Source organism: Cuculus canorus, chromosome 36 (genome assembly GCF_017976375.1).
Source record: "Cuculus canorus isolate bCucCan1 chromosome 36, bCucCan1.pri, whole genome shotgun sequence".
Classification (NCBI taxonomy): Eukaryota; Metazoa; Chordata; class Aves; order Cuculiformes; family Cuculidae; genus Cuculus; species Cuculus canorus.
This window is the reverse complement of record NC_071436.1, coordinates 1,091,692-1,110,888: the sequence shown is the minus strand read 5'-3', so window position 1 is coordinate 1,110,888 and position 19,197 is coordinate 1,091,692. Positions and strand designations below refer to the sequence as shown.

General features: G+C 62.2%; 4 protein-coding genes across 6 annotated transcripts; 1 reads left to right on the top strand and 3 right to left on the bottom strand.

Annotated features, from left to right (window-relative positions):
* Positions 1-716: 716 nt before the first annotated feature.
* Positions 717-3,494, bottom strand: C36H17orf49 (chromosome 36 C17orf49 homolog). Of its 3 annotated transcripts, none has more exons than XR_008447525.1 (6): positions 3,335-3,494; positions 2,747-2,841; positions 1,710-1,811; positions 1,433-1,609; positions 904-998; positions 717-764 (listed from the first exon to the last, which is right to left on the bottom strand). XR_008447525.1 is itself a non-coding variant. In XM_054052795.1 (5 exons), exons 1-4 carry the CDS (start codon positions 3,353-3,355, stop codon positions 1,462-1,464), a joined length of 366 nt encoding a protein of 121 aa, XP_053908770.1. In that variant the 5' UTR covers positions 3,356-3,494; the 3' UTR covers positions 812-998; positions 1,433-1,461. The 3 variants fall into 3 exon arrangements, 1 of the variants encoding a protein (XP_053908770.1); XR_008447524.1 differs by having other exon boundaries at positions 729-768; XM_054052795.1 differs by lacking the exon at positions 717-764 and having other exon boundaries at positions 812-998.
* A 768-nt stretch (positions 3,495-4,262) lies between these two features.
* Positions 4,263-5,420, bottom strand: RNASEK (ribonuclease K). The gene is made up of 3 exons (XM_054052796.1): positions 5,262-5,420; positions 4,675-4,754; positions 4,263-4,565 (listed from the first exon to the last, which is right to left on the bottom strand). Exons 1-3 carry the CDS (start codon positions 5,337-5,339, stop codon positions 4,427-4,429), a joined length of 297 nt encoding a protein of 98 aa, XP_053908771.1. The 5' UTR covers positions 5,340-5,420; the 3' UTR covers positions 4,263-4,426.
* Positions 5,421-8,070: 2,650 nt separating this feature from the next.
* On the top strand, positions 8,071-16,085 carry SLC2A4 (solute carrier family 2 member 4). Its single transcript, XM_054052794.1, has 11 exons — positions 8,071-8,399; positions 9,161-9,286; positions 9,818-9,978; positions 10,537-10,661; positions 11,070-11,185; positions 11,970-12,129; positions 12,648-12,829; positions 13,457-13,561; positions 14,005-14,106; positions 14,473-14,664; positions 15,525-16,085. The coding sequence occupies exons 1-11, from the start codon at positions 8,364-8,366 to the stop codon at positions 15,723-15,725; spliced, it is 1,506 nt and encodes a 501-aa protein (XP_053908769.1). The 5' UTR covers positions 8,071-8,363; the 3' UTR covers positions 15,726-16,085.
* Positions 16,086-16,642: 557 nt separating this feature from the next.
* YBX2 (Y-box binding protein 2) lies at positions 16,643-19,197 on the bottom strand. Its single transcript, XM_054052711.1, has 9 exons — positions 19,035-19,197; positions 18,450-18,513; positions 18,295-18,328; positions 18,080-18,169; positions 17,727-17,975; positions 17,398-17,474; positions 17,070-17,205; positions 16,770-16,853; positions 16,643-16,666 (listed from the first exon to the last, which is right to left on the bottom strand). Exons 1-9 carry the CDS (start codon positions 19,195-19,197, stop codon positions 16,643-16,645), a joined length of 921 nt encoding a protein of 306 aa, XP_053908686.1.

Genomic DNA, 19,197 nt, shown 5'->3' with positions numbered 1-19,197 from the left:
TGCACCCCCAAACCCCCTTTCCCCCCCATATTCCCCCTTTGCACCCCCAAATCCCTTCCTTGCACCCCTAACCCCACACTGCACCCCCAAAGCCCCCCTAAAATCCCCCCAGCACCCCAAAAGACCCCCCAACCCCCTCCCTGCACCCCCAAACCCTCCCATCCCCCCCTTTGCCCCCCCAAACCCTCCCCTGCACCCCCAAACTTGTGGTGTCATTGCATCTGTGCCCCCCCTCCCCCCAAAACCGGTGTCACCCCAATAAAGACTCAAACCTAATGCCCTATATTTTTGGGGGGGGCACCCCCAAATCGGGGGGGGGGGAGAGACAGGAACCCCAGTTTTGGGGTGTCCCCGCCCCCCAAAATAACATGGGAAGGACACAAGGGAGGGACCTCAAGATTTTAATTGGGGGGGACCCCAAAATGGGGGGGGGGGCTGTCCAGGGGGGTTTGGGGGGGGTCAAGAGGTTTTGGGGGGGGGTCCCAAGGGGTTTGGGGGGGGGCCAGGAGGTTTTGGGGACCCCCAGGAGGTTTGGGGGCACCCCAAGGTATTTTGGGGGGGATCCAAGGGGGTTTGGGGGGGTCCCAAGGGGTTTTGGGGAACCTCAGGAGGTTTGGGGGGGTCCCAAGGAGGTTTCGGGGGGGGAATAAGATTTTTGAGGGGCCCAGGAGGTTTGGGGGAGTCCCCCCCCGAGTTTGGGGGTTCAGCGGACGCGGGGGGGGCGCTCTGCGGGGGGGGCGCGAGGCCCGGAGTTGGGGTTCAGGCTGTCTGGAAAGAGGAAGAGAAATAAGGGGGGGGGGGCAACTTGGGGACCCCTTGACAGGTTCCCACAAGCCCCCCCTCAAATTTTAGGGGGTCCCCAAGATTTGGGGGACCCTAAAGATATCGGGGACCCCCCCGTACCCTGATCGAAGTTGAGCTTTTTTGGGGGGGGGGGGGCGTCTCCCCGAGCCCTTCGATGTCCACCACATCCCCGGAGGCTTCGGCGTCGCTGAAATCTGGGGGGGGGGGCGGTAAAAAAAGGGGGTTCAGGGGGACCCCAAAAATGAAAAGGGGGGGGTTGATGGTCTTGTGGGGGAGGCAAAAGTGTTGGAAGGAGTATTGGGGCGTCGGGGGACCCCAAAATTGAAAGGGGGGGGCACAGGGGACCCTAAAAATGAAAGGGGGAAACACAGAGGGGACGCCAGAAATGAGAGGGGGAGGTTCAACGGGGACCCCAAAAATGAAAAGGAGGGGGTTCAAGGGGGGCCCCAAAGGGATGGAGGGGGTGAGAGGGACCCCAAAAATGAAAAGGGGGGGCACTCAGGGCCCTGGGAGGCCCCAAAAACATTGGGGAGGGAGGGAGGGAAAATGGGGGTGACCCCAAAAATGAAAAGGGGGGACCCCCAAGATAAAAAAGGGGGGGGGGGGTGTCCCCCCCAAAACTCCTTACCTGCCACTTTCTGCTTCTTGCTGGGAAGGTCATGGGGTGCGGGGGGGGCGTGGGGGGGGGCCCCCAATTTGGGGTCCCCCCATTCCTTTTCGGGGTCCCTTTTTGGGGGAGTCGGCGGGGAGGGGGACACCGGCGTCCTCGTAGGTTTTGCGCTTGGATGTGGCTTTGATTTGAGCTCTGGTGGGGGGGGAAAGGGGGGGCAAAAAAAAGGAGAAACAGGGGTAGATTTTTGGGGTTCGGGGGGGGAACCCCCAAAAAAACACATCCCCCCCCTTACACAGTTCGATCCTTGATGAGAGCGCTGAGGCGGTTGAGGTCCTCCCCAAAACGCTTCACGGCCGCTCGGAGCAGCTCCAGCTCCGGCTCCGTCCACTTGGCTCTGGGTTTATTGGGGGGGGGTAAAGATTGGGGGACCCCCCCAATCCATAGGGAGCCCCCAAATCCATAGGGACCCCCCCAAAATCCATAGGGAGCCCCTCAAAATGCTTCATTGCCACCCAGAGAAGCTTCAGCTCTGTTCATTGAGCCCTCGGGGGGAAGGATTTGGGGACCCCTCCCGCCCCCCCCAAATCCATAGGGACCTCCATAATTCATAGGGACCCCCCCCAAATCTATAGGGACCCCTCAAATCCATAGGGACCCCCTCAAAATCCATAGGGAGCCCCTCAAAATGCTTCATTACCACCCAGAGAAGCTTCAGCTCTGTTCACTGAGCACTGGGGGGGGAAGGATTTGGGGACCCCTCCCGCCCCTCCCATAATCCATAGGGACCCCCAATCCATAGGGACCCCCTCCAAATCTATAGGGACCCCTCAAATCCATAGGGACCCCCCCAAATCCATAGGGAGCCTCTCAAAATGCTTCATTGCCATCCAAAGAAGCTCCAGTTTTGTCCACTGAGTGATGGGATTTTTTTGGGGGGGGGGGGTGGAAAGGATTTGGGGACCCCCTCAGCCCCCTCCAAATTTATAAGGACCCCCCCAAAATCTATAGGGAACCCGCAAAGCTATAGGGACCACAAACCCCTCCCCAGGGACCCCGTGACCCCCCCCAGGGACCCCAAAATACCCCTGGGGACCCCAAATCCCCTCCAGGGATCCCAAATCCCCCTCCAGGGACCCCAAAACACCCCCAAATCCCCCTCCAGGGACCCCAAAGCACCCCCAAATCCTCCCATGGGACCCCAAATCTCCCTCCAGGGACCCCAAAACACCCCCAAATCCCCTCCAAGGACCCCAAATCCCCCTCCAGGGACCCCAAATCCTCCCCGTGGACCCCAAATCCCCCCCAGGGGACCCCAACCCCCCGTCTCACCCGGCCGGTGAGGAATCGGCCACGGGGTGCAGCTGCATCGTCAGCTCCCCCAGTTTGGTGAAGGCGGCCCCCGCTGCCGAGAAGATCTCACCCACCTGCGGGGACCAGTATGGCACTGGGACGGCACTGGGAGCCGCCCCAGCACCAGCAGAGGCACTGGGAATGGCACTGGGAATGGCACTGGGACCAGTAGAGGCACTGGGAATGGCACTGGGAAGGGCACTGGGACCAGTAGAGGCACTGGGAATGGCACTGGGACCAGTATAGCACTGGGACGGCACTGGGAGCCGCCCCAGCACCAGCAGAGGCACTGGGAATGGCACTGGGAAGGGCACTGGGAATGGCATTGGCACTGGGACCAGGACTGAAACCGGGAGCAAAATCAGGACCCAAACTGGGACCAAGATCTGAACCGGGAGTCAAACCGGACCGCCCCCGGGCCCGGAACTCCCCGCGCCGCGCCGGGGCCGCACCCGGACCCCGATCTCAGGGCACCCCCCCCACCGGAAGTTATCCTTTACCGCTACCGGAAGCGCACCAATCCCCCCCCACAAATCCCCGTTACAACCGGACACCCCTTCCCCTCACCTTGGTGGACGCTGACGTCATCACGGCGCGCCCCGTCCCCTCCGGCCGCCGCCGCCTCCGCTCCGGTTCCTCAATGGTGGCGGCCGAGGTGGGGCCGCTCTGCCCCGCGCGCCTCTATGGTTCCCGCCAGCCGCGCGCGCGCTGCCGCCTCCCTCCCAGACCCGCCCCTCCCCGCCCCTCGCGCCGCTCTGCGCCGCCGTCTCTGTGGCTTTAACCCCTTCCTCACCACCGCCCTCTAAAAACGGTTCCTTGTCCCTTAAACAAAAAAAAAGGGGGCGGAGGGGGAACGGAAAAGCGACAGAAACGAACCGGGAATAACGAGTTTTATAAAGGGCAACGGGTTGTACCGAGCTGCGGCGCTCGGGACAGGGAAAACATCGTCCTCCAACGGGCTCTCAATGTGTTTCTCCACCACCAAAGCCCTAAAAAAGGGGGGGTACCCGCCCCCCTCATCCTTCCTTCCTAGAATTCCCCCTTTATCCTCCCAAATCCCTCCCTTCTATCCCCAAAACCCCCCTTCTGCCACTCCCAAATCCCCTTTCCTCCCAAAAATCCCCTCTCCTCCCCCCCAAGCCCCACCTTCTGCCCTTCAAACCCCCCCTTTCTGCCCCCCGAAATCATCCTCCTTCCCCCCAAACCCTCTCTTCCACCCAAAAATTCCCCCTTCCCCTCAATTCCCTTTCCCCCACAACCCCCCTTCTACTCCCAAAAATCCTCTTGCCCCTCCAAATCGCCCTCCCCCCATCCCTCCCTTCTATCCCCCCAAACCCCCCTTTTCTCCCCCCAAAATCCCCCTTTTCCCCCCCAAATTCCCTTCCTCCCCCCCAAATCCCTCCCCTCTATCCCCTAAAAGACCATTTCTACCCCCAAAAATTCTCTTTCCTCCCCAAACGCAAGGTGGGGGCCCCAAAAAAGCACTCTCAGAGGGTCGGAAGGAGGTTTTTTTATTGGTCCGTACTGGCCTGTGGCGCTCCGGGAGAGCCAAAATGGTCCTTGGGGGGGGGGTCCCTTGGATTTGTGGGTGTGATTCCTTTGAATTTAAGGGGTTCCTTTTCATCTGGGAGGGGCCCCCCCTTTTATTCTGGGGGGCCCCTACCGGACCATGTACTCCTTGCGCTTGTTGAGGCGCCCCTGGCAGAGGGAGAAGCCCCCCAGGAGGGCGTAAAGCCCAGCAGCGATGAAGCAGTTGTAGCTGACCTGCTCGTAAAGCCGATAAATCCGCTCGGGGCCGCTGCGGGGGGGGGGGGGACATGGGGAAAAATGGGTTAAAGGGGGGGGAAATTGGGGTGTTGTGCCCCCCCCAAAGCAAAGGTCGGGGGGGCGGGAGGGGAAGGACTCACTCCTTGAAGTCTTCATCGGTAAAGGGGACGTCTTCGATGAGGACAGCGGAGTGGACGTTGAAAAAGATACCCAAGAGGACCTGGAAAAGGGGGGGTTGGGGGGAGGGGGGGATTTGGGGGAGGAGAGGGATTTGTGGAGAGGAGGGGGGCAATTGGGGGGAGGAGGGAGCAGCTGGGGGGCCCCATAGCCCCCCCCTCAGGCCCCCCCTGGCCACAAAGCCCCCCCTCAGTCCCCACAGACACCCCCACAGCCCCACACCGAGCCCCCCCCGGCCCACAGCCCCCCTCAGGCCCCACAGACACCCCCACAGCCCCACACCGAGCCCCGCCCCACAGCCCCCCTCAGGCCCCACACCGTGACCCCCACGCCCCATAGCCCCCCTCAGTCCCCACAGACACCCCCACAGCCCCACACCGAGCCCCCCCCGCCCCACAGCCCCCCTCAGGCCCCACACCGTGACCCCCACACCCCATAGCCCCCCCTCAGGCCCCACAGACACCCCCACAGCCCCACACCGCGCCCCCCCCGGCCCCACAGCCCCCCTCAGGCCCCACACCGAGCCCCTCCGTCCCCCCCCGTCCCTCACCAACATGATGACGCCCCAGGCGCTGAGGACGAGCCCGCAGGCGGCCATCTTGGGCCCGCAGCACAGCAGTGAGGCCATAGCGGAGCGGAGCGACCGTGAGCACCGGCGGCAGGGTACTCCCGGTGTCACATGACTTCCGGGAGGGGCAGTGTCACGTGATGAGAGCGAGGCCACGCCCCCGCGCGCGGCCAGGGACGTTTGGGGGAGATCACGTGGCCTCCTTGAGGCCACGCCCCCGTGTGAGCCAAAGGACGCTGCGTGGGAGACCACGTGAGCCGCTGGGACCACGCCCCCTTTCCCGAGCGCCAAGGGCACTGGGCGAGATCACGTGACCCCCGCGAAGCCACGCCCCCTCTCGCCAGAATTTTGTGAAAGTCGCCGTTTTGGGGAGTTTGAGAGGGATTTGGGGTAAAAAAAATGAGGTTTGGGGCAGTTTGTGAGGAGACTCGAGGTAAAAATCGCATTTTGTGGGAGTCAGTGAGGGGATTTGGGGTAAAAAAGTGCAGGTTTGGGGGAGTTTGAGGGGAAACCTGAGAAGGTTTGAGGTAAAAGTGGCATTTTGTGAGAGTTTGGGGGAGAATTGAGGGGAAAAAATCATTTTGGGGGAGTTTGTGAAGGGATTTGGGGTAAAAAGTGCAGATTTGGGGAGTTGGAGAGAAAATCTGAGGAGATTTGAGGTAAAAGTTGCATTTGGGGGAGAATTGATGCAAAAGTCTCGCTTTGCGGGAGTTGGATTTGGGGTAAAAACTGCGATTTGGGGGATTTATGAGGAGATTTGAAGCAAAACTCGCATTTTTTTGTGCACTTTTGAGGGGATTTAGGGTAAAATGCAGGTTTTGAGGAGCTGGGGAGGTAATTTGAGGCAAAAATCGCATTTGGGGGGAGTTTGTTAAGGGATTTGGGGTAAAAAGTGCAGATTTGGGGCGTTGGAGAAGAAATCTGAGAAGATTTGAGGTAAAAGTTGCACTTTGGGGGAGGTTTGAGGTAGAAATCACGTTTTGGGGGAGTTTCTGAAGGGGTTGGGGGAGTTGGAGAGAAAATCTGAGGAGATTTGAGGTAAAAATCATATTTTGGGGGAGTTTGTGAAGGGATTTGGGGGAGTTGGAGAGGAGATTTGAAGTAATCGCATTTTTGGTGCAGTTTTGAGGGGATTTTGGGTAGAAAGTGCAGTTTTGGGGAGTTTCAGTGGAGGTCTGAGAAGATTTGGGGTAAAAGTGGCATTTTGGGGGAGATTTGAGGCAAAAATCGCATTTTGGGGGAGTTTGTGAAGGGATCTGGAGTAAAAATCACATTTTGAGGCATATTGGGGTAAAAAGTGCAGTTTGGGGGAGTCTGTGAGGAGATTTGAGGTAAAAATCCTATTTTGGGGAAAATATTGAGGGGATTTGGGGTTAAAGGTGCGGTTCGGGGTAGTTTGAGGGGAAATCTGAAAAGATTTGAGGTAAAAATGGCATTTGGGGGACTTTGGGGGAGATTTGAGGTAAAAATCACATTTTGGGGGAGTTTTGAGGGGATTTGGGGTAGAAAGTGCAGGTTTTGGTGAGTTGGAGAAGAAATTTGAGCTAAAAATCTAATTTTGGAGGAGTTTGTGAAGAGATTTGGGGAATTGGAGAGGAAATCTGAGATTGATGATAGAAGCGGTATTTTTTGGGGAGATTTGAAGTAAAAATATCATTTTGGGGAGTTTGAGAAGGGTAAAAAAGCTGATTTGGGGGAGTTGGAGAGGAGATTTGAGGCGAAAATGGTATTTTTGGATAGTTTGTGAGGGGATCTGGAGTAAAAACTATGGTTTGGAGGAATTGGGGAGGAAATTTGGGGCAAAAAAAGGCATTTTAGGGGGGTTTGAGGGGCTCTCTGGTCTCGTGCCCCCCCCCCCCCCGGTGTCCCCATAGGTGACAGACGCCATGACACGTGTGACGTCACTCGTGACGCTGAGTCACCTGCCCCTCCCCCCCCCCAAGAGGTCACATTGAGGGAAAGGGACATTCGGGCTAAAAATAGAACTGGCACGCGCCCGCCCCTCCCCCACACTGGGAGAAGGGGGCTGGGGGGCCCCTCCCCCCCATAAGGGACACAGGGACTCCCCTATAGGGACCCTCCCCCCCCCACCGGGACCACCCTATAAGGACCCCTCCACCCCATAGGGAACTCACGGACCCCCGTCCCCCCATAGGGGACACAAGGACCCCCCTATAGGGGCACCACCACCCCCCCCCCCCCAGGGGACACAGGGACCCCCATCTTCCCCCCACGGTGCCACCCTCCCCACCCATAGTGATTCCCACTCCCCCATAGGGGACCCAGGGCCGCCTATAGGAGACACAGGGACCCCTCAGCCCCCCCATAGTGACCCCCACTCCCCCATAAGTGACCCAGGGATGCCCCATAGGGGTCCCAGGGACCCCCCCCTCCGCATGGTGCCACCCCGCTATAGAGTCCCACTCTCCCCCCCCATAGGGACACAGGGACGCCCCCTCTCCCCATAGGAACCCAGGGAACCCCCTTCCCCCCCTCCCCCGTAGCCCCCACACAGGGGATCCAGGGTCTCCCCCAAAGTGGACCCAAGGTCCCCTCCCCCCCTATAGTGACTCTTGGGGACCCCCCTTCGCCCCTCACGCGGTGGGGGAGGGGCGGTGACGTTCCCCCCCTATTATAGTCATGGGGGGAGGGGCGGGGTCACCTGAGGACACAGGGGGGTGGGGCCGAGGCGTCCTCCAACTGCCCCCCCGCCCCATAACTGCCCCCTATTGAAACCCTGCCCCCCAACTGCCCCCTAACTAACTGCCCCCCCACCCAACAACTGCCCCGTAACTGCCCTATAATTGCCCCCTTCTGCCCCATAACTGCCCCTCTGACCCCTAACTGCCCCTTCTGCCCCGTAACTGCCCCCCTTGCCCCCTAACTGCCTCATTTCTGCTCTAATCCCCTTCTCCCCTATATCTGCCTCTTTCTGCCCCTTAACTGCTCCCCCATTACTGCCCCCCCCGGGAGTTACCCCCGGGGGGGCTGCAGCACCGGGCCCCGGCCCCCCCCCGGAATTAACTGAACCCCCCTTAATTAATTAACATCTCTCGGGGTAATTAATTACCCACCCACACCACGATGCCCAGTGGGTTCCAGCAGATCCGGGAGGAGGAGGTATGGGGGGCCGTTGGGGGTCTGGGGGGGTGGGGGGGGGCGCTTATGGGGCAGAGGGATTGGGAGGGGGAGGGAAAGGAGGGGGCGTCCTGGGGGATCCAGGACCCCCCATTGGGGACCCAGGGTGCCAGGACCCCCTTCTCCACCCCATAGGGGACCCAGGGACCCCCCCCCTCCCCATAGGGACCCCTACTCCCCCTCCCCCCCGGTGTCCCAGCTCATTCCCAAATAAGGGGAATTTTATCCCTTGTTGGAGCCGATCATAGAGGGGGGGGAACGGGACAGGAGGGGGGGACCCAGGGGTCTGGAGGGGACCTGTGGGGGGGATTGGGGGGATCCTGGACCCCTGGAGAAGGAGGAGAACGGGGGGGCTATGGGGGGATTGAGGGGCTCCTGGACCCCTGCATCCACTATGATGGGGGGGGGAATAGAGTGGGGAGTTCCTTATGTGGGGGTGGGGTCCTGGACCCCTGAGTCCCCTGTGGGGGGGAAATGGGGGAGGGGGTGGTCTCTGTTGGGGGGGTCCTGGACCCCTGGGGGGGAGGAAATGGGGGAGGTGGTCCCTACTGGGGGGGTCCTGGACCCCCGAGTCCCCTGGGGGGGGAATGGGGGGGGGTGGTCCCTGCTGGGGGGGTCCTGGACCCCTGGGGGGGGGAAAATGGGGGGGTGGTCACTACTAGGGGGGTCCTGGACCCCTATAAGGGGTTAAGAAGGGGGTCCCAGAGCTTTGCCGCCCCCCACTGCCCCCCCATTCCCCACAGGAGGAGGAGGAGGAGGCCCCCCCGGGGGGAGGGGTGACCCCCACCCTGGCCCTCAGTGTCTTCGCTGCCACTCTCGCCTCCTTCCAGTTTGGGTACAACATTGGGGTCATCAACGCCCCCCAGAAGGTACCGGGGACCCCCCCAGCCCATCCCCCAGCCCACTCTGGGCTCCCCTACCCCCCCACCCCCCCGGAGTCCAGCGTTCCACGAGTTGGGTGCTCCCTGGGTGCCCCCAAATGTGTGTGAACCAATGTGTGAGTACCCCATAGGTCCCCCATATGTGGGTGCTCACTGGGTGCTCCCCAAACTTGGGTGCCCCATAGATCCTCCCATGTGTGGGTCTCCCCTGGGTGGGTGGCCCCCAAGAATGGCTGCCCCATGGCTGCCCCATGGATGAGTGAGTGCCCCAATGGTGTATGGCTGCCCCAGTGGTGGGTGGCTGCCCCATAGGTGGGTGCCCCATGGCTGCCTCATGGATGAGTGGGTACCCAAGGCTGCCCTATGGCTGCCCCATGGAGATGTGCCCCATAGGTGGATGCCCTATGGCTGCCCCAATGGTGGGTGGGTGCCCCATGGCTGCCCCATGAATGAGTGGGTGCCCCGTGGCTGCCCCATGGGTGGGTGGGTACCTCACGGCTGCCCCACGTGTCCCCTCAGCTACTGGAGGCCGAGTACAACCAGACCTGGACGCGGCGCTGGGGTTCCCCCCCGTCCCCCAATGCCCTCTCCAACCTCTGGGCCCTCTCGGTCGCCATTTTCTCGGTGGGGGGCATGGCCACTGCGCTGGCCGTGGGCGAGCTGGCCGAGCGCATGGGCAGGTGCGTGAGGGGCGGGGCCATTGATAAGGGGGCGGGGTTACACACAGGGTGGGGCTGAAAAGGGGTGGGGCTGGAGCGAGGGGGCGTGGTCAAAGAGGGATAGGTCTAATAGGTCTGTAGTAGGGGTGTGGCTATCATGTATTGTTATGGACAAGAGGCAGGGCTTTGGGACATGGTTATGCATAAGGGGCGGGGCTATAGACGAGGGGGCGTGGCTTTGAGTGAGGGATTGGGACATGGTTGTGGTTATGCATAAGGGGCGGGGCTATACTTAAGGGGAGTGGCCAATTAATCACGGTTGCATACAAGGGGCGTGGCTATAGATGAGGGGTGGGGCTAAAAGGGCATTGTTATCCAGAAGGGGTGGGGCTTTGGGGAGATGATTATGCATAAGGGGCGGGGCTTTAAGTGGGGTGGGGACATGGAGGTGTGGTTTCGTGTAAGGGGCGTGGCTATAAGAAAGGGGCGGGGCTGGGGTGGATGGAGTGGGGGTGCAGTTATTGAGTGAGGGGGCGGGGCTATGGGCCAGGGTCGTCACCACCCCATTAACCCCCCCAGGAAAGGGGCCCTCCTGGCCACGAACGGCCTGGCCGTGGTGGGGGGGGCCCTGATGGGCGGGGCCAAGCTCGGCCCCACCGACGCCCTCATCATCCTCGGCCGCTTTGTGAGTGGTGCATACTCAGGTACTGCCCTTATATGGGCAAAAGGGCGGGGCCAGGGGCGGGGGGGTGGCTGAGGTGGGGTTGAGGTGAGATTGGGGGGCAGAGAGGAGACTGGGGGGAGTCGGGATAGAGAGGGGCTTGGGGGAGATTGAAGGGGCTGAGGGGAATAGGGGGGGAAGGTTGCAGGGGACACTCGGTGTTGGGGGGGTGGGGGGCTTTCAGGAGGGTCCTGGAGGTCTGGGGGGGTTGCAGGGTTTCCAGGGGGGCACTGTGTGGGGGTTGGGGAGGAGAGCTGGGGGGTCACAGGGGGTTCCAGAGGGGTTGTGGGGGTCCAGGGAAGATTGCGGGGGACACTGAGGGTCGGGGGGGATCGGATGGGGGTTGGGGGGATTCCGGGGGGGTCTCTGCCCATGTGCCCCCCCACCGCAGGGTTGGCCTCAGCGCTGGTGCCCCTGTACGTGGGGGAGGTGGCACCGCCGCGCCTGCGGGGGGCGCTGGGGGCGCTGCACCAGCTGGGGGTCGTGATCGGCATCCTGGTGGCACAGGTGGGTGGGGCTTGGAGAGGGGGAGGGGCTTGGGGAGGGGCGGGGTTGGGATGAGGGAGAGGCTGGGAAATGGGGGGACCTGGGAGGGGGGCGGGGCTTTATTATAGGCGGTGCTGAGAAGAGTGGGGCTGGGAAGGGGCTTGAGAAGGGCGTGATCACGTAAGAGGTGGTGTTTAGTGTGGGAGGGGCTTGAGAAGGGTGTGGTTAGAAAGGAGGTGGGGCTTTTAAGATGGCGTGGCTCTTGGAAAGGGTGGGGTTAGGGAGGAGGAGGGGCTTGGTGTGGGCGGGGCTTTTGGAGAGGGGCATGGTTTGAAAGGGGCGGTGCTTTAGAAGGGTGTGGTCAAGTAGGAGGCGGGCTTAGTGTGGGCAGGGCTTGAGGGGGCGGGGCTGGGCTCTGGTGGCAGTGTGGGGTTGGGGAGGAGCCTTGGGAGGATGGGTGTTGCCCCTCATCTCTGGCTTGTTGTGCCGCGTTGCAACATAACACACCACATCATGGCGACATATCGCGATATATCATGTGATATCATAATCTATTGTACCATCTTTGTGTTGCATTGCTATGTATCACATCGTATCATGGCATATAGCGAGATATCGCAGGATATCATGGTGTAACACAGTATATTGCATCATATCACAGTGACGTGTCGTGATATAGCTGACACGTCGTGACATAGCGTGATAGGTAATGATGTATGGTGATATATGATGCTATATCGTGCCATATCGCACCATGTGGCGCCATATCACGCCGTATCGTGACACGTTGTGCCATCTGGTGCAGGTGCTGGGCCTGGAGTCACTGCTGGGCTCGGAAGGGGCCTGGCCGGCGCTGCTGGGCCTGGGGCTGCTGCCGGCGGCGCTGCAGCTGCTGCTGCTGCCACTGTGCCCCGAGAGCCCCCGGTTCCTGCTGGCCCGAGGGCAGCGCACCCGCGCCCGGCACGGTGAGCACAGCCTTCGGCCTCGCCCTCCTCCTCACCCCCTGCTTCCTCCCCTCCTCATCCTTCTCACCTTCATCCATCCTCCTCTTCTTCCTCCCCTTCATCATCTTCCTCCTCCCCTTCGTCCCTCTCCCCTTCATCCCTCTCCTTTTCATCTCACTCCCCTTCATCCTCCTCATCTCCATCTTCCTCTCCTCCCTCCTCCTCCCTCGTGGGATGCAGGGGTGACCCCTGCCCCCATCCCACCCCCCTAACGCTGCTTCCCTCTGTCCGTCCCCTTGTCCCTCTGTCTGTTCCTCCGTCCCTGTCTCTGTCCATGTCCCCATGTCCATCTGTCTGTCCCTGTGTTGTCGTGTTCCTCTGCCCCCATGACTCCATGTACCTCTGTCTGTGTCCTCATGTCTGTCCCCATGTTCTCATGTCCCCGTCCGTGTGTCCATCCTCATGGCCCTGTGTCTGTCCCCGTGTCCCCCTGTCCATCCTGCTGTCCCTGTGTCTGTCTGTCCGTCCGTCCGGCGCAGGGCTATGGCGGCTGTGGGGCGCAGGCTGTGCGGACGCGGGGCTGTCGGCGCTGGAGTCGGAGCAGGCGCTGTCGGGCGAGCGGGTGTCGCTGCTGCAGCTGTGCCGCAGCCCCCGGTACCGGCAGCCGCTGCTCGTCACGCTGGTGCTGCAGCTCAGCCAGCAGCTCTCGGGCATCAACGCGGTGAGGGGGCGGGGCCTGAGGGGGCGGGGCCAAAGGGAGGGGTCCGAGCTCCCACTAGGGATCGGGGGGCGGGGCTGAGGATGGGAGGGGCCGGGGGCGTGGTTTATAGTGGAGGCAAGGAGGTGGGGCTTAGGTGGGAGCCAATGGGAGAGGTTCCAGGTCCCTATGGGGGAGATCAGTAGGTGGGCGTGGCTTACTGGGGAGTGACTTAATGGACACAATGGGCGTGGCTTACTGGAGCGTGGTTTCATTGGGGGCATGGCTTAATGATGCTTTGTTTAATGGGGTGTGACTTAATGGGCCTGGGTTAATTGTGCTGGGCTTAATGAAGGCGGGGCTTAATTGGGTGGGGCTCGATGCATGGTTTAATGGGGCGTGGCTCAATGAGGTGTGGCTTAATGGGCGTGGTTTAATGGAGGCGGGGCTTAATTGGGTGGGGCTCGATGCATGGTTTAATGGGGCGTGGCTCAATGAGGTGTGGCTTAATGGGTGTGGTTTAATGGAGGCGGGGCTTAATTGGGTGGGGCTTAATGATGCATGGTTTAATGGCGGTGTGGATTAATGAGGCGCGGCTCAATGAGGCGTGGCTTAATGAGGCGTGGCTGACCATGGCTCCACCCCCCCCAGATCTTCTACTACTCGACGGCCATCTTTGAGGAGGCGGGGCTGGCCCAGCCCATCTACGGCACCATCGGCACCGGCGTCGTCAACGTCTTGGCCACCGCTGTGTCGGTGAGACTCTGTCTCCATGGCCGCCCCGATGGTGCCCCCCAAGTGTCCCCCCTCTTGCCCCATATCCCCCCACACCTCCATGTCCCCCCCAAGTCTCCCCATGTCCCCATTTCCCAGTCCTCACCCTATACCCCCCCACATCCCTGTCCCCCCACGTCCCCCCCTTTGCCGCATATCCCCATGTCTTCCCCATGTCCTCAGTGTCCCCAATGTCCCCAAATCCCCCCCCAAGTCCCCATATCTCCCCCCGTCCCCATTCGCCCCATATCTCCCCACATCTCTGCGCCCCCACGGTCCCCGCTCTCGCCCCCCGTCTCCCCACATCCCCGCGCCCCCCCTGTCCCCGCTCTCGCCCCCCATCTCTCCCCACATCCCCGTGCCCCCCAGGTCCCCACTCTCGCCCCATATCTCCCCACATCCCCGTGTCCCCCTGTATGTGGCAGGTGGCGCTGGTGGAGCGCGCCGGGCGCCGGACGCTGCACCTGCTGGGGCTGCTGGGGATGCTGGGCTGCGCACTGGTGCTCACGCTGGCACTCAACCTCAAGGTGAGGGATCCTGCACCCCAAAACTGCCCCAAACACCCCAAACCAGCCACAAACAACCTGAAACAGCCCCCACTGCACCCCAAAACTGCCACAAACACCCAAAAACTGCCTCAAAAACAACACAAAACAGCCACAAACAGCCAAAACAGCCCCCAAACACCCCAAAACTGCCACAAACAACCTAAAACTGCCCCATGACCCCCCCAAACTGCTCTAAAACAACCCAAAATACCCACAAACACCCCAAAACTGCCCCCATGCACCCCAAAACAGCCACATTTGGTTTGGGTTTTGGGGTCCCCCTTGACTCTGGGGTTGGGGTTCGGGGTCCCCATTGACCGTGTGGTTCGGGGGTGCCCATTGCAGGGCGCGGGGCCGCTGAGCGTGGCGTCGGCGCTGCTGTTCGTGGGGTTCTTCGCGCTGGGCCCCGGGCCCATCCCCTGGTTCGTGGGGGCAGAGCTGTTCCCGCAGGGCCCGCGGCCCCCGGCCATGGCGCTCGCCGCCCTCACCAACTGGGCGGGAAACTGCGCCGTCGCCATGGCCTTCCCCGCCATGCAGGTGGGCGGGGACAAAGGGGTTAACGGGGGCGGAGCTTAATAAGAGGGGCGGGGCCACGGGACAGAGAGGCAATGGCCTATGGCTATGGGTGGGCGGCGCTAAGAGAAAGGGGCGGTGCTAAGGGAAAGGGGCGGCGCTAAGGGAAAGGGGCGGCGCTAAGGGGAGACTAAGGGAGAGTGGGGGTAAATCGGGGGGGGGGGGGGGTGGGTGGAAGGGAGGGAGGGGGTAAATGGGGAGGGGATGGGACAGGCAAGGAAGACCCAGACCCCACCCCCCCCCCCCCATTTCTAACCCCCCCCCTTCCCCCATCTCCCCCTATTCTGACCCCCCCCATTCCCCCCCACTTTCTCCCCATCCCCCCATCTCCCCCTATTCTGACCCCCCTTCCCCCCCCCACTTTCTCCCCATCCCCCCCTATTCTGACCCCCCTTCCCCCCCCACTTTCTCCCCATCCCCCCGCATTCTGACCCCCCCCTTCCCCCCTTCTGTCCCCCATCCCCATTTTCTCCACCATACCCCCCCTTCCCCCCATTTTCTCCACCATCCCCCCCGACCCCCCCTTTCAACTCCACCCCCCTTCTGACCCCCCCCTTCCCCCCCATTTTCTCCACCATCTCCCCCCACTCTGACCCCCCCCATCCCCCCTACTCTGACCCCCTTTCCCCTATTTTCTCCCCATCCCCCCCATTCCGACCCCCCCTTTCCCCCCATTCCACCCCCCTTCTGCTCCACCACTCCCCCCACTCTGACCCCCCTTTTCCCCCCATTTTCTCCAGCATCTCCCCCCATTCTGACCCCCCCTTCCCCCCCTTTTTCTCCACCACCCCCCCCACACTGAACCCCCTTTTCCTTCCCCCCAGCGCTCCCTGGGCCCCTTCGTGTTCCTGGTTTTCGGGGCACTCCTCGCTGCCTTCTCCCTCTTCACGTTCCTGCGGGTCCCCGAGACTCGGGGGCGCCCCTTTAGCGCAGGGGGGACCCCCCTGCACCCGCCCCCCCTCCTGCCCCCCCCCGAAAAAGCCTGCACCGAGCTCCAGAGCCTGGCGGGGGGCCAAGAGGCCTGAAAGGGGACGGGAGGGACACGCCACACACACACGGATTTTGGGGACCCCCCACATGGCACTTGGGGGCCCCCCCCTTCCTCTGAGGAGGGCCAAAGGGGCTTTGGGGGGCCCCCACCCCAAAATATGGAGAGTGGGGGGCATTTTAGACCCCCTTTTTTAACTTGGGGTCCCCTCCACCCCAAAAGATGGAGAGTGGGGGTGTCTGGGGAGGGAGTTTAGCCCTCTCCCCCCACACTTACACTCCTGATTTGGGCCCCCCTTTAAAACTGGGGACCCCCCACCCCCAAATGCTCAGAGGGGGGAGTCCCGCGGGGGGGTTGGGGACCCAAAGGGGGAAGGGTTTGGGGTCCCAGAGTGTCTCAGGCAGGGGGGGCTGCCATTTTGGGGGGGTTCCCACCCCCAATTTGGGGTCACCCCCCACCCTAAGTGTTTTGGGGGCACCCTGGGGGTTTGGGGGACCCCTCTGAGGGGCTCAGGGTGGGGTGGGGATTTTGGGGCCCTCCCCGGACCCCCCCCAAACCGTGGCTGTATATAAAACACTGAGTCCAACCATGCTTCCTGCTTTCCTTCGCTTTGGGAGGAGCACCCCCAAAACGGGGGGTCCCCCAAAGGAGAGGGGAGCGCCCCCAAACACTTAAAGGGGTCTTTAAAATGGGGGGGACACCCCCAAATCGGGGGGGGCCCACAAACCCCGGGAGGGGTTCCCAAAACGCCCCCAAACGATCACCCAGATGTTAATGCTTGATCACCCTTTAATGGGGGAGGCACAAAATTGGGGGAATCCCAACACCGGGGGGGCTCCCCGATATCCCAGGGGGGTCCCCGAGATTGGGGGAGGATGGGTGACCCCAAAACCAAGGGGGGGCTGCAGGGGGACCCCGATTCCAAGGGGTCTCCCCAGAATTGGAACCTTGGCTTCATGATTCTGTTGGCTCTGTCACCTGGGGGGGGGGGAGAGATGGGTTAGGGGGGACCCCCCAAAATGAGGGGAGCCCCCAACCCCCTGGGGACTCCCCCCCAAGAAGGAATTTGGGGTGCACTCACCTCTACGAGTTGGTTTGGGGGGGGCCCCGAGGCCACTCCACCCTCCTCAGGGGCCTTGGGGGCATCAGCAGTGCTGGGGGGGGCCTGGGGGGACCCCAAAAATAGGGGGTGAGGGGGCGGAAATTAAGGGGGACCCCCAATTTTAAAGGGGGGCACTGAGGGGGATTCACCCCAAAAGGGGGCAGCAAAGCACCCCAATTTGCTGCCCCCATCTCACCCCAAAAGTAGAAGAGGCTGCTTTGCGGCCCCCCCCGTTAATAATTGGGGGACCCCCCTGGATTTGGGGGGGGTCTTTCTTACCTGGGAGGCACCCTGCTGTCGGCGGCGCTGGAAGAAGGGGGGGCGGCGGCGGCGTTGGGGTTCAGGGCGCCCCCCTTTTTCAGGGACCCCCGCGGCGTCACCGGCTGGGGGGGCAGAGGGGGGAGCACGAAAGGGCCTGGGGGGGGGACACGGATGGACAAGGGGGGGTCAGCACCCCCAGATTTGAAGGGGGGGACCCCAACAGTGACCCACCACCGCCGGGGGGGGGGGGACACAGGGGACTGGAGCCCTAAGTCCCTCCTTCTGGGGCGGGCTGAACCCCCAAATCCACTCCTCCCCCTCCCCCTCCCCCCCCCCCAACACGTACCTGCGGGGCCGGTAGCGCGGGGGAGGGGGCGCCTCGGTGGGGGGCGCCTCGGTGGGGGGCGGGGGGGGCTCAGAGACCTGTGGGGGACAGAGGGGACTGTGGGGGACCCCCACCGCCCCCCGACAATTGCCCCCCCTTTTTGCCCCCATCCCCCTCCTTTTGCCCCCCTCTGCCCCCCATATCTCCCCTTATTGCCCCCACTCTGCCCCCATATCCCTTCTTTTTGTCCCCCTCCTGCCCCCATATCCCCTCTTTTTAACCCCATGTCCCCCCCCTTTGCCGCCCCCCCCGCCCCCCTTTTTGCCCCCCACTTTTTGCCCCCCCCTCACCTCTGCTCCGCGGCCTCTCCCTCTCCCCCTCCGATAGAAGAACGGGGGCGCCCCCCCTCTCCTCCTCCTCCTCTGGGGCTGCGGCGCCCCCTCGGTGCCCCCCCCTTGCCCCTCACTGTGGGGGGGGGTCGCTTTCGCCGCCCCCCAAAACCGGGGCCAAAACCGGGGAAAACGGCGTCGATTGGGTGCAAAACGGCTCCCTCGAACCGGAGCCCCTCCTGGTCCCGTCACGTTCGACGCCTCTGGACCCTGTGGGGTTTTTGAGGGGGGTCACACACAATTAGGGGGGGGTCCCCCTAAATATTAGAGCCCCCCCTCATGTTAATAATTAACCTCTTTCCTTAATTAATCACCTTCTCGCCTTCCACGATGTCAAACTCGACGCTTTCGCCGTCGTCCAAACTGCGAAGGAACTTGCGGGGGTTGTTCCTCTTGATGGCGGTCTGGAGGGGGGGTGGGGTCCCCAAAATTGAGTGGGGGGTAATAATTAGGGGAGACCCCCCCCCAACCTCTAGGCTATGCCCCAGAGTAATTAGCGGGTTCTTAATTAAGGGAGAAAGGGGGATACCTGGTGAACAAAGACATCCTCTTGTGTGTCGTTCCTGGGGCAGAAAAAAGGGGGGCGGTCACAAGGGGGTGAGGGGGAGATTTGGGGGATCTGAGGGAGGGGGGCAAAGAGCCCCCCCTCAATTTGTGCCCCCCCCCCACCTCCCCCCTAATTACCGGTTAATGAAGCCATAGCCGTTACGGACATTAAACCACTTGACAGTGCCGAGCACTTGGGTGGCTGCAAAAATAACGGGGGGGAAGGAAGGTTATTTTGGGGTGAAAACCAGTAAATTTGGGGCTCCCCCCCCTCAAATCACACTCACCCATACTTTAATTATCACCCCTGGGGGATCCCCAGTGCCCCCCAGTTCCTTCCCAGTCCAAAGAGGGGGTTCCCAGTGCCCCACCCATGAATTAACCCCCCCCTAAACTGGTCCCAATCCCCTTTAGAGCCCCCCAACCATCAATTATCACCTCTGGGGGGGGGTCCCAGTGCCCCCCAGTTCCTTCCCAGTCCCAAAGTGGGGGTCCCAGTGCCCCCCAAAGGGACCAAAGCCACTCAATTATTCCCTTTGGGGGGGTTCCCGGTGCCCCACCCCATAAATGAACCCCCCCAAACTGGTCCCAATGCCCTTTAGAGCCCCCCCAACCACCAATTATCACCCCTGGGGGGGGGTCCAGTGTCCCCCAGTTCCTTCCCAGTCCAAACCGGCGGTTGCCAGTGCCCCCCCATGAATTGAGGAGTGGGGGGCGGCTCACCCAGCACCCTCTTAGCAGAGGTAGCCCCTGCGGGGGGGGCAGGGGGATCCCCTTGAGGGGGAGCAGAAGGCTCTAAAGCGGGGGGAGCCGCGGGGGGAGCCGCGGGGGGAGCCGCGGGGGGGACGGCCTCGGGGGGGCTGTGGGGGCGCGAAGGGCTCTGCAT

Excerpts from the sequence above, each read along its gene's own strand:
- SLC2A4 (XM_054052794.1), top strand. The coding sequence starts at position 8,364 with ATGCCCAGTGGGTTCCAGCAGATCCGGGAGGAGGAG. Across the intron at positions 10,662-11,069 it reads TGTGAGTGGTGCATACTCAG|GGTTGGCCTCAGCGCTGGTG; the intron begins GTACTGCCCTTA and ends CCCCCACCGCAG. Across the intron at positions 11,186-11,969 it reads TCGGCATCCTGGTGGCACAG|GTGCTGGGCCTGGAGTCACT; the intron begins GTGGGTGGGGCT and ends CATCTGGTGCAG.
- RNASEK (XM_054052796.1), bottom strand. The coding sequence starts at position 5,339 with ATGGCCTCACTGCTGTGCTGCGGGCCCAAGATGGCCGCCTGCGGGCTC. Across the intron at positions 4,755-5,261 it reads CCTGGGGCGTCATCATGTTG|GTCCTCTTGGGTATCTTTTT; the intron begins GTGAGGGACGGG and ends CCCCTTTTCCAG. Across the intron at positions 4,566-4,674 it reads ACCGATGAAGACTTCAAGGA|CGGCCCCGAGCGGATTTATC; the intron begins GTGAGTCCTTCC and ends CCCCCCCCGCAG.
- YBX2 (XM_054052711.1), bottom strand. The coding sequence starts at position 19,197 with ATGCAGAGCCCTTCGCGCCCCCACAGCCCCCCCGAGGCCGTCCCCCCC. Across the intron at positions 17,976-18,079 it reads ACATCGTGGAAGGCGAGAAG|GGTCCAGAGGCGTCGAACGT; the intron begins GTGATTAATTAA and ends AAAACCCCACAG. Across the intron at positions 16,854-17,069 it reads GACAGCAGGGTGCCTCCCAG|GCCCCCCCCAGCACTGCTGA; the intron begins GTAAGAAAGACC and ends GGGTCCCCCCAG.
- C36H17orf49 (XM_054052795.1), bottom strand. The coding sequence starts at position 3,355 with ATGACGTCAGCGTCCACCAAG. Across the intron at positions 1,812-2,746 it reads GCCGATTCCTCACCGGCCGG|AGCCAAGTGGACGGAGCCGG; the intron begins GTGAGACGGGGG and ends CAATAAACCCAG. Across the intron at positions 1,610-1,709 it reads CTCATCAAGGATCGAACTGT|AGCTCAAATCAAAGCCACAT; the intron begins GTAAGGGGGGGG and ends CCCCCCCACCAG.